This window comes from Cryptomeria japonica, chromosome 8, assembly GCF_030272615.1.
Source record: "Cryptomeria japonica chromosome 8, Sugi_1.0, whole genome shotgun sequence".
Lineage (NCBI taxonomy): Eukaryota > Viridiplantae > Streptophyta > Pinopsida > Cupressales > Cupressaceae > Cryptomeria > Cryptomeria japonica.
Window position 1 is genome coordinate 99,724,296 of NC_081412.1, and position 13,576 is coordinate 99,737,871.

The following is a 13,576-nucleotide window of genomic DNA, read 5'->3' on the forward strand; positions in this document are numbered from 1 at the left end:
GTTGCACTTAAGGTAGATAAATTCAAGATGAATTGGTGTGTGAAAGATTCTGTGTAAGGTATTAAGAAAAAAACATAACTTTGCATTCAATGTTCATCTTAAAATGGGCGGATATGATGAGCTATATATAGATTTGGAGGATATAGTATCAATAATTGAGATTGAGTTGGAAGATTAATGACTAGGAATGATTGGGATAATTGGATTTATTTGAAACCTCTGATAGTAACATTGTGATTGTATCACTTGAAGATGCCCATGATCGAAGGGATTTAAAGGGCTAGAATTTTCTTGGAGAAAATGGAGGGTTTAGATCCCAAAATTCCTTTTCTAGAGCCATGTTCAATCTTGAGCAATGTGCAAGATTGCCTTGATGAATCATGATTTAGATTGTGAAAATGATTAGCTAATTATTTTCGGTTAACTAATGATTTGCAGGATAAATAAGAATTAAATAAATATATTATATATATTTAATTTATTTGAAATAAAAATGATTATAATAAAAAACTTAAATAAGTAAATGTTAGATTTATTCATTAAGAATAAACATATATAAATAAGCAAATAAATTTATTTAATAAATTATCTTAATTTATTTAATTTGTTAGGTAATGTTAACACATTGGAATATTACATTGTTAACTATTGTGTTTACATAGTTACCATTTATGCTATTACAAGGGTTTGTTCTCAACTATTTCTCTCCTCATATAAATTCCCTTAAGATCTTTGAATAATGAAGCAATTAAGTAGATGATGCTACTGAAAGAAGATGATGAAAATAATGATCACCAAAACCTTGTTGGGTATGAGAACATTAAGGTATGGTAAAAATCTGGTTGTGGTGGCTTTCATTCATACTCATACATTCATTTATTCTTACCATTCCATTGAATCACATCAATGGTGACGTGACTCTAAAAAATTCATTTCTTATTCTAATTAAGATGTTGAAAATAGTGCTTTTCCAAAAGTTTTTTGATACTTCTTTTTTGGCAGGAAGGTTTTTGGCTCATGGGATTTGGCACAGGGCTTTGGAAAATTTTGTCTTCTTCCATTGATAGCAGCTGTGGAGTCTACAGTTGAAAATTATCTGATGGGTTTTTTTGGCAAATTGTCATATAGGCTCTATGCAAAACTAATATTATATGTGTTGTGACTGCATTTTGTATGTGGTTTTGGGCGGGGTGCATAAACTAATCCGTTAGATACTATAGGTTTATTTTATGAGCTGTGACCAGAGGTTTTCTTCCCAGGATTCTTTCCTTCGGTATTCTCTTTGAATCCTGTGTAAAAAATTAAAAAATATTAATAAAAAAGTTTAGTGGAATAATCTACTTTTATTGAAAAAAAAAAAAAAGATGATGAAAATAAGGAAAGCTTCAATGGTTTAACGAGACTCTGTGAAGAAAATATTATGTGAGGATTAAAAAGTTGTATATATGTTGTGAGCATTGGAAATTAGAAGTTAACTTTTGGAGTTTATATTAATTGATAAAGTGAAGTTAGAATAGTTAGTAGTCTTTGACATTGTGATGGGCATGCTAATTAATAGAAGCTTATATGCCAGACATTTTTTTTTCAATAGTTTAAAACTTATGGTATTGGTTGGTCAAAAATAATGGACTCAAGTTTGGTTTGTTCCTCTGGGTGTGGATAAGATATATTATAGGTGTTTGTTGTGTTTGAATACAATTTTCCTTTTTTTTTTTTAATGTGTGATGAGGTTGTTGTTTTTTTTTGGTATTTTATGAAATTTTAAAAATTTCGATTGAAATTATATTTGATCATGATAAGTTTTCATATTAATTTTGTAGTGTGATCATTTTAAGAGCACACAATGCTATTAGAAATCATGATATTATCTTCATATTGATCAATTTGTCTCACTTGATGCTTAACAATTGAAAGTCATTTGGGTCTCAATCAACATTTGACATTAATAAGCCAGATAAGGTATGCACATGCTTATGTAATTTAAACACATAATATCAAGTTGTTATTGAAATAGTATTTTTATGGTTATTTTATTTAATGGTAATATGCATCTTATGTGGTTATCTAAAATTGGATAAATAGATAAGAGCATGTCCATGAAAATGGAGGACTAGAAGGAGGTCAAAAGTGACCACTCTTTTTCTTGAAATTAGTTAAAAATTAATTTTGAATGAGAAATTGAATATTGTTACACTCAAATTTTGAAGATGTGGCACTCACAAGATTAATAGTATTTAAAATCAAATTTTATAGCTATTTTATTTTTAAATCTTGGAGATTAAGAGGTTCAAATGGAGGAACACAAAAAGTGCTCATGTTTTGGTTAGAAAAATATAACATAACATCTAGTGTAATCTTTCTAAAATGTTAGCTTTTTTTAAGTATTTCACAAATCACTTTGGTGGAAAATTAGCTAGAATCATGTACTTTATGCTTGATTTTCTATTAATTTTTTACTTAATATATAATTTTTTTCTAATTTTAAAAGTGGACACATTCTAAAAATTAAAAAATGAGCATATTCCACTCTATTTTTTAAAAAACTAATTGATTTTTAATGTGTATATAAAAGAATTTTAACAATAAAAATATAATATATTTCCAATTTGATGAATGCATAAAAAATGAAACCAAAATATCCGAGTTAAACTACTCCCACTACTCTATACCTCAACATTGAAGAAAGGGAAAATATTATCTTTTTAAATTTGAATAAATATGAATTTATTACCTAGACATTCCCTCCAAATTTAAGGATTGGTGGACCATTAAGATTAATAGTATGACCATGTTCATTTTGTCCCAAAAATAAAATAAAAATGTATAAAGATGAATATAAAAGTGTGGAATAAGAAGTAATTTGGAAATATCTTTTGCAAAAGGTATAAAGTCTTTGTTGATTTAGATTCCTTTAGAAATAAATTTAAGGAAATGACATGAATCAAGATACCTACTATATGGAAAAAAAACATTTTTTATATATATCAACCATTTAGAAAAAAATTTAAGGAAATTTAATGTAATTCCCTTGAGATTATTGAATAATATATCAACCATTTTACCTTTGGTAATATGATTAATTTTAGAGGAAGAGTCATTATCATAATATTGAATCTATTTGGGGATGTCTACCTCTTGTAGGCACAAAGAGGATCTAGATAGTAGGGAACATATCAAAATAGAGATAAAAAGGGAGCTCAAGCCAAATACTTCGTCATGAAAAAATAAGGATTCTGAATATTTGAAAGCACACACATCACAAATATGTACATTAAAAAAATAGACAAAAATAAGAGACAAATAATATACATAGGTTTAAAGAATCTCTCCTTCAAGAGAAGTAATGCTTAAGGTGTTGACCATGAACTAATAGCAGCTTTAAGAAATATCTATCCAAACTCTTGAGATAAAAGATGGGTGGGTGCAAAAAGTTGGGTCCCAATTAAGGGAAAGTGTGCACATTGGGAACAATGCCACTAGTAACGGGGCCTTGTTATTTTCTAAATGGGCCCTATTTTGGTTCAAGGTCCTGTGATTGAAATAACAAGGTCCCGTTTTATAAAACGGGGCCTCGTTTTGTGAAATTATTTTCACAACAAAAAACATAATGAGGACCCATGATTATTTAAATAGGTTCCCGTTTATATAACAGGTCCCCATTATTTAAAAATTTGAAAACTACTTTGCCATGTACATGGGGATTCGAGTTAGGAATGGTAGAGACCAAACCTAAGCCTTGGACCTACAAGGTTAAATAATGTAACAAAATACTGACTTCTAGCATATGTTTGATGCCCATTTTTATAAAATTACCAGACAAAATTAAAACTCATTAGAGATTATGTTGTGTAGATTCCAAAGACCTATAACTTTTTAAAAGATTTTATTGTTTTTTAATTTTTAAAATTAATTTGTATTGGATTTGGTCCATAAACTTGAAATATTCAATTTTCTTATTTATTTAATAACTCTTTTTTTTTACGTTTCTTGAAAAAACATTATACGACATCAATCTACAAAGAATTATTTTTAATATTTAAAAAAAACTTCAAAAAATGACAAGTTTAGGTCAAATTATGGAGCGTACATGAGGGGTTTTTAAAACAACAAATACGACAAATAAGATATTAATAATTTTTTTTTAAAATTACAAAAAAATATCCTCATCAATATTCAATGTGCTAAAAAACTTTTCTCAAAAGGATTTGAAAAAAAAAAAAATTGTGTCAAAAAGTGGTGGTTGTACACATGCACTTGTAAATAATGGTTTTTAGAAATCACTTGTGAAAGTCAATTTATATTATCTAGGTATTAACATAAATTACATATTTGGAAACTAGCCTCCGAGTGCTACATTTTTTATTCTAACTTTTGTCAAGATTCAATCTCCAAGTGCTTCAAATTTTTAGGTCAATCATGGCAAAATCTGAAAATTAGGAAAAGCACTTCCACTTTTTTGCCGAAAAGTGGACTCAACTTCTCACACACACCCTGATTGTGTTCATTGGCAACTTAGTAGGGCCCAACCCATAGGGCATTAAATTTATGATACTTTCCCTTATCATTTGACCTAGAATATCATAGGAGGAAAATGTCCCAAATCTAAAACTCCCAATTGATAGCTTTCTTATCAAATACGCATTTCATTTTTTGTTGTCTTAACAAGCTTCTCTCATGGGTAGCCCTTCTTATTTCTTCAAACTTGGTCCTCATACATGTTTTGAGAAATGGAATCTACTTCTTTCCTTTCAATCTATCAAAGTAGCTTGTAGATTGGTAAATCAAGAGTGATTGGTAACTTGGCCTCCATGCCAAAGAGTAATTTAAATGAATATCTTTTGGTAGGCTTCTTGGATGTCACCCTGTCTGCCAAAATAAAAATATCAATTCATCATCACATGTCTTCTTGTTTGCATCAAAGTTCTTTTGATATTTACGACGCATTTACTAGTAGACTCAACCTTCCCATTCCTTGCAAATGATAAGGGGATGGTGATTTTAAATACACATCAACAATATTTTGCAAATGTGTAAACAAGTGTTTAGTTGTCTCATAAAAAGTAGTATCAAATCATGAACACACATGTTACTTAGCTCATAACAAGTAGTAGAATGTGTGGGAGTTGATTGAACTTGAATCATTTAAAATTTAATATTTTAGGGGCACTTCCATGCTTGTAATGTTAAACCTATAACAGTGGAAATGATATGAGATAGATAAATTGTCATGGTTATTATATAAGGGATGATTATTTGGGTGTTTGTGGAGTTAAATGTCATTTTAAATGAGGAGTGTATCAGCAAAAAATAAGAGCTTACATTATATCAACAATTATAATTATAGAATGCCCCCATTTTGTATCTCGTATAGTTTAATAAAAAAATATTCTTTAATCTTATACTAAAGGTTGAGCATAAGATTTTGAGTTTTAATATGCAATAGATAAAGAATTATATAGAGGATAGATTTTATCATTGCTTTGTTGGATACACTTGAACACATCCACAATTAGTTGATATTATTTAAAACCTGATATAAGTTAAATTCCCTATCCGGTTACTATAAAGAACAATTTTTTCATACATATCTGTTTAAGACTAGTTATGCTAAGAGGAAAAATTTCAATCTCTAGCTATAAGTATTGATAGTGGAGTGTAATGTCTATTAGATGTTTATGCTAATTGCAGCTATTTTATTTTTCTTTTATCCCCAAATTGCCTTACATATAAAAAACTAGAGTTGCACTTCTTGTTTAAAATATATTATAAATCCATTGAGTTATGTATTGAGTAGGGAATTGATTTTCACATTGTTTTTGAGATATTTAGAAAGAAATCATATTCATCTTTAAGTTGATATGTAGATTGCAATTTCACAATTTTTTTCTCCTTGAATATTTTTGAATGAGGTTAATAATAAATTAATTTTATTATGAAAAATCATGAGTATTATACCCTACTTTAGCAATATTTATTCCTATTTTTAAACTCACAATATTATGAAAATATATATGATAGATCAATTTTTTTGTAATATATATAATTGTTCTATATATCTTTCATTTGAACTTCATAGATATGCAATATTTTAAAAGCTTAAATTAGATGTGTTAATTTTGTTTAATATACAAGATGTGATGCATAGATTTAGATTCTATCATATTGCAATCCGTTCACCTGTCAAAATTATTAAGTATGAGGCATATCACTAGCTAAGTGTAAGAGGTTGTAGCTGTTCTGGCTCCAAAAACGTCCTGTTGTACACTAATAACTTTCGTGTTATATTATAGTGGGGGATAATGCAGTTTTGAAACCAAATTAGACACATCCAATGTAATACACATAATATTAAGGACAATCTAAAGCAAGAAAATGCTAAAACAATTTTAATAGAAAAGGCTTATTAATTATGCAAGTTTGCACATCTCTATAAATACAAAAATTAGATGTGTGGGCAGGTGAGAATATCTTAATTTCCACCAAGAAAAAGTACTAGTGATGTTGAATTCCATGGACTCATGTGGAGGCTTATTTGTTGCCTGTCTTCCCAACCAAGGGCTTATATTTGTACCAACTCGACCAGAAAAGGTAGTTGACAAAGTTAAGCACATTGAGGATAGCAAGCAACCAGTAAAACAGATTAAGATGGTTGCGGTTGAGATTGTTCCCATGAAGCCAACCTCGGCTTTCTGTAATGTTTCGAGTTGTAGCATTCACAATATTAACCAAAATGCTACTGAAGAAGTAGCCCAGAGAGAGTGATGTATATGAGAATGCAGTGGCCATGGACCTCATTCCTTCAGGAGCTTCACTGTAGAAGAACTCCATTGTCCCCACCAAGGTGAATAAGTCTGCAATTCCAAAAACAAAATATTGGAATCCAAGCCAGAACACACTAATTGGAATGGGTGGCATGAACAATGGTATGGAATCCACCATTCCATTTTCTTTCGCCACATTTTTTCTCTTCACCTCAACCAGAGCAGCAATGGTCATGGATATGGTAGATAATACTAATCCAATTCCAATTCTTTGCAAGTGAGTAATCCCTGCTTCATGCCCAGTGAAATTTCGCGCAAATGGAACGAAAATTTTGTCATAGATGGGTATAATGACGATTAGGAATACGAAAGGAATAAATGGCAGAGAAGCTGCCGGGATATCGAAGTTTTTCCCCATACTTCGATCCATTGTCAGGCCTTGAGATACGGAAAATGTCTGCAGTTGTGCTAGACCTGTACTAAGTATTATTGTGCACCCGAAAATTGGTAGCATTCGGATTATAGCTTTGGTTTCTTCTACTTGGGTAACAGTGCACAAACGCCACTTACTGGGCTCCATCTTCTCATTATTGGAGGACATATCTGTTATTATTGCTGCTTTGTCCAAGAATCTGTAAGTTTTCAAAGAAACAATGGCCGTTAAGAATGAAAATTGTTTCACCACATTCTTAATGTCTGAGAAGATATCTTTTTCTTAAAAGAGAGTAATTCTACGTAACAATCATAAACTTTTTATTTTTTAACATTATGAAAAAATGTTGAGCTGCTCTGTGAAGAGTTGATTAGTTTGAAATTTTAGATGTATAGTTTTGACAGTTCATGAATTGTTTTTGAATTTGGTTGTGAGTTTTTATTTCAGCGAGCAGAAAGAAACTTCAAATTTTATGATTCCTCGACGAAAAAATGGTGGATTCTTTTGTGAAGAGTTGTTTAGTTTAAAATTTTACATGTATAGTTTTCATAATTTATGAATTGTTTTGAATTTCACCGGTGAGTTTTCCTTTCAGCAAAAACATCAAATTTTATTATTTTTCTTCACAAAATAAAAAATCAAAATATAGAAATTTTTTTATAGAGATCTTTATCTATAAAGTCATTTTAATCTAATTATATATCAATAAGAGAACAAAAAGTTTTAGGCTGAAACTTCTTCACTTAAGAGTCAAGGATCTAGGGATATCAGCTATTCTGTCAAATTTATCAGAACACTTAGCATGACTTATCTCTTATTTCTGATGAACTCTTTAAGAACCATTCAACTTCACCAACAAACTAAAGATCATTGACAAAACATGAAATTTGATTTACAAAATGAACATAAACAGACCGAAAACAATTCATACAATTTTAAAATTATAAGTGGTTAGCTCTCGACAATTCTAAAGAATTATAAATTCGACCAGTTGATAAAACCTGGGACTTATGATTAGCGATCAAATGGTTTGAGTTTTTCCCGCTGGTAAAATGTTTTAAGGTTGAATTTGGCATCAAAGGAGTTGAGATTTGAATTTGTTACTTAAAAAAGGAAGGAAGCCTTATTTTTTAATAAGAATGTAATGCAATGGAGAAAGCAATGATTAACAGCAATTCAATGAAATCTGGAAAAGAGCATACTTGAATTGCTTTGTATTTGGAAGCTTTTGAGCGTGTATATTGGCTTCCTTGTCGGTTACTTCATATAGATCGTTGGGATTCCCTGGCAGGATGAGCTTTCGATTGTAGGTAGCTGCTACAAACACCTGCATAAGGAGGATTTACACAGAATAACATCAGTTATATTGAATATTGACTCTCAGTTAGATTACCCGATCTTCATAATTCTTGGTTTATGATATAGAGTTTAGGGTTTCAACAAAAGCTTGAATCTAAGTTGTATTGAATGTAGACATACTTGCAAAATGCGGGTTAGAGGACTTCCTCCTGGAATTCTGTTACGATAAGTTGTGGCTCCAGTGACAAAGCTTATGGTTGCAGTGAAAACCATTGCTACGCAGCACCCGAAACCTATATCCCAACCCTTATTGTTCATCACCCATACTACTACTGTGACTCCAATCGCTGCTCCCACATTATTGCTGAAAAAATACGTGTTGAAGTAGGTGGATATTTTTCTCCTTTCTTTGGGATCAATCTCATTGAACTGATCAGCTCCAAAAGGTAGGAGAGCACCCTTGAGGCATCCATTTCCAGCAGCGATCAAATACAACCCAGCGAATAACATCACGGCTTTCGCTCCGCTTACTTTGGCACATCTAGAAGAGGGATCGAATGAGTTGCAAGTGGGAGGCTTCAACGAATCATAGTGCGCTTGTACTAACAATATAATGTATCCCTGCACATTACCAAAAGTTCGCTCGTTAGTCCCCCGTACAGACAATTCAATTAATTAAATTTATTTTGTATTTTTTGATCTAGATTTATAGTACATGGGATTATATAGATGATTTATTAATTAACTGAATTAAAGAGTAGTTGGATTTTAATTAATTGATATTGTCAATGTGCAGTCTGATGGTTAGATGGTTTGATAAATATTGTTCCTGTACATATTCAATCTTTCAATCTCTGCATCTTTTTAAAAAAATACAAATTATCTAATTCAAATGTACAAAATCTTAACACCTAAAATAAACACCTAAGACACCTTACCACCTATCTCCTACACAAAACTTTTCATACTATGATGTAATCTCACCTAATCCATGATCCGGCCCCAAACTGTATACTATTTTCCATTGATTAGGTCACAATAAAAAATGTTATTTAAATTTCCAAATTAATTAATAAATAGATAAGTACAGATAAAAGTGACCTCAACCATTTACCAGTGCCACCTCACCCAATTGATGGCATATATGCACATTGGCCCATTAGCAAGGTCACAATAGTGCCAAGCTTAGCTGTCTACACAACTGTCCATATGCACGCCTATCATCTAATTAGAACATCCATCTTAGCACACCACCTGGCGAGGCATTGCCTCTAGCTTCTCATCGTTACATTAACATAACGCCCGCTTGCTCAGAATTATTAAAAGGAACATAAAATTAATGTTTAACGTGGTCCACATGAGGCGGCACATTTTTATTTCGAGCAAACGAAAGGTATTTTAAATTTCTAATACATTTAATTGTTCAACGAATTTACAGGTGTAGATTCCAAAAACATAAAAATAATGTTCAGCGGGGTTCAGATGGGCGGGGACATGTTGATTTGGTTAAAATATAGCGTTTTTACAATTATTAATATTTAATTGTTCAACGATTATACAATTCTTATTGCAACATAGAATTAATGTGGTTCATATGTGGCAAAGTTGTTTTAAAAAATAAAATATAAATATTTATATTCAATGAATTACAAGTTTTCAAAATTTCATTTAATCTAGAATCTTTTATTATCTCTATAGGTTAGAAGTTAAATTTTATTAGTCTATCACTTTTATTATTTTATATATTAGTTTCTTAAGATTGTTACGTTTTTTATTCTAGTTAGTAATCATTCATCATATTTTTTATTGTAAGTATACAAGAAAAATATATAAGTGAAAATGATGCATATCTAATAGTAAAATAAAAATAAGGTTAACACTAACAATTGTGTAAGGTCAAACTTTATTTATTTTGTAACATGAACAATTACAAAAAGTCACAATAATAATTAAAAAAATAAAAATAAATATTTTGATGAACATGGAATTATATGCAATCCTTAACAATTAAATTGAAAAATGTGGTGAAGAGTTTTGAAATAGTGCAAAACATCCATCAAATTATTAAAGTGGTAACTTTCTACAATGCAAATAATAGATGCCAATAGAAATAGTGCAAAACATCCATCAAATTATTAAAGTGGTAACTTTCTACAATGCAAATAATAGATGCCAATAGCTAAGACATATTATTGTGATTGGATTGAATTGGGTTGTGATTTTGAAAGATCTCATATCAAATGAGAGGATGAAATACCTTTGTTATTGTTTTGTGAATTATAGAGCCTTTGATTCCTAAACTAGATATGTAGTCATAGCCATTATAAACAAATCCTTAAGGTATAGGTTAAGGTTTAAATATAGCTTAGATATAGAGATTTTACCACACTTATTGCAAATATGTGAGATTGCATCCTAAGGTTGTCATATTTATAGTTGATAAGGTTGTGAAACAAACATTTCAAGATTGAAGTGTTAAAAGAAGTAATAATATTAGATGATTATTACACTATTACAAAAAATATATATTTTTAATTGACTAATAAACAAGATCAAATATATAATTTATAACTTAAATAAACAATAATAATGATAAACCTCTCTTGCAATGTTTTAAACCCAAATAAAGAAAACCCAAAGCTTAAGCATTTAACCTTTAACTAACAAACACTCAAGAAATACCAATCAGTTTAATGGCCAACAGAAATTTGTAATATAATTAATTGTTTAACGATTCCAAATTTTGTTTTAATTTTGACTCTAAGAATCTAAAGGAAAACTGTCAAAGGGAACAACTAAATCAACTGCAGTTATGAACAGTTCACTTCCCCTAAAAGGGAAGATTTACCACGCGATTGTTTGTTTATACTATGATTTTGTTTATTTTTTTAGGCATCTCTCTTGCTTTAGCTTAATTGTTTGTTGGTTTTTTATAAGTCACTGCTAGAAAGTGGCAGTGGCCTGCAAGAAAGACTTGAATCTTCTTGTTTGCCTACATCCATAGGTGCAGGACAACACATATACAAGCATGACATATCAACCGGTCTATCCTGGGGACCTTATCCCAAGTTTTCAGATTATTGTAGTACAAGATCGGTTAATATGGACAACTAACTATAATATTTAGTTGATTTCTGTCAACAAAAAATTGGGTAAAATTGAAAATATATAAGAAGACAGAAGTAGACAAAAGGAGCTGCCAAGGCAGTTGGCTAAACAGTTGTCTAGGAAAGGTTGTAGCATGTAGCACAATTGACATAAATACGACAGGAAAAAAATATTCCAGTTTCCTCCAATTGCGATGGCTGAAGATTTTTCTGGTTAATTAGGTAAATACAAAACTAAAAAATATAATTTAAAATTTTGCCAAATTAAAAAGTAATTCTAAATCGTTAATATTGGTAAATTCCAGAGATCCATAGCATGTGAACTAGAGCAATCAAAGCTTGGAAGATCAGTTAATTGGCCTTTCACATTTTCTGTACCTAAATTCATATAAAATCATTTTATAACTTCAAAGATTTAAGAAAAAGGAAACAGATCTGTAATTTATCAGTTCAGAATTTAACCTTAATGCAACTAGTGCCTTTTAAACTGTGTAATATAAACAAAAAACAATCACATTTCTAACAAAGGATGAAATATTATATTTCTATTTGTTCAAGGTCTAACAGGAAACAGGAAAACCTCAAATTTACAGTATGATCTAGTCACAATAGACAAGCACAGACAAATCCGAGAAGATGAAAGGGGAACTTACGGCAAGCTCTGTACAAGCAGAGAAAAAGCTCATCTTGAATCTGTCAACATAGGAGTCAGAAATCAGTCCTCCAAACAGCGCCACCAGAAATGTAGTGCCGACAAAATTCGTGAGCGTAGTGGCTGAATCCGCGATTTCCAAATGCATAACCTCATTGAAATAAGTCACAAGGTTTACAATTATCGGCAGGAAAGCCACACTATCGAAGAACTGCGTCGCTGCAACGAAATGCAAATCATTCGAGAATCATTTACTGAAAATCAAAGTAGCTTCTCCATTTTAAATTCATATTTTCAAGAGTTGTGAACAACGCGAAATTGACATCATACCATAAATAAACAATGCGGCAATTTCACCATGGTGATCTTTGCTCAAAGGTCTTCCTTTCCAGTCAGCAAATCTTTCCAACTCAAAATCCTCGGATTCATTGTGCTTTCCCTGCAAATTTTCAAATTTTCAGTTTAAAACTTACTTCTAACAGAATAACATAAAACTTAAAGCCCTAAATTTATCGAACTGAAAATATTCAAAGAATAAATGCAAAGCTGTTTTGCAAATTTTTACCATTAAGTTTGCAGAATGAATAACAATGCACTTTGCCTCTTTTCTGGAATTCTGCTCATTTGTTTGGACGCTTTATAGAGAAAATCAGCATATACCTACTAATTTTTAATTTTATTTTTTAAGAATTTGAATGCAGGCCTTTTAATATGACGTCTACATCAAGCAGCCGCTTCCATTGACCAACTTTTAAAAAATTATATTACTGGTAAATATTTTTGTTTGATTTTCAGTGGCGTTATGGAGTTCAATTATATTCAAATCACTGTCAAACACACAGCGTTTTCGAATCCGTCAATCCTCCATTCCAATTTCATACAATGAGCTGTTAAAAACAATTTATTTTTCATGGACAGCTACAGAATTTAGGTATGAGCTTATCGATCAATTATTTGCAACAGAGATGAAAGCTACGAATTGAATCAATATTCGTTTATCACTTCAAATAATAATTTTTTAAACAGGGAATTGACCGAGAAATTGTTGGAGCAGGGCATCGACAAAATGGACTTTTTGCTGAAGTAGTTGTCTCAAAGAAAAAACAAAAAAAAGTAGGTGTGTAGGTTGAAATGAAGAAACCTTTTTAAATAAAAGGAAGTAGGTGGAACAGACGAGCAAATAAATAAATAAAGAGGATAATATGAAGGCCGTCGGATTATCTTTGCCATTTTATCATGGCCGTCCAAGTTGGGTTGGTGTAACAGTAAATGAAAGGGTCTTCAAATTATTGTGACAATCGAGCATGTTCAACTACTAAATTAT

At 30.7% G+C, this 13,576-nt stretch overlaps 1 protein-coding gene across 1 annotated transcript; it reads right to left on the minus strand.

Moving 5' to 3' along the window:
- Positions 1–6,411: 6,411 nt before the first annotated feature.
- LOC131063805 (protein NRT1/ PTR FAMILY 4.5) lies at positions 6,412–13,349 on the minus strand. Its single transcript, XM_057997749.1, has 6 exons — positions 12,818–13,349; positions 12,583–12,691; positions 12,254–12,471; positions 8,674–9,114; positions 8,397–8,521; positions 6,412–7,393 (listed from the first exon to the last, which is right to left on the minus strand). Exons 1-6 carry the CDS (start codon positions 12,818–12,820, stop codon positions 6,529–6,531), a joined length of 1,761 nt encoding a protein of 586 aa, XP_057853732.1. The 5' UTR covers positions 12,821–13,349; the 3' UTR covers positions 6,412–6,528.
- Between the last annotated feature and the right edge of the window lie 227 nt (positions 13,350–13,576).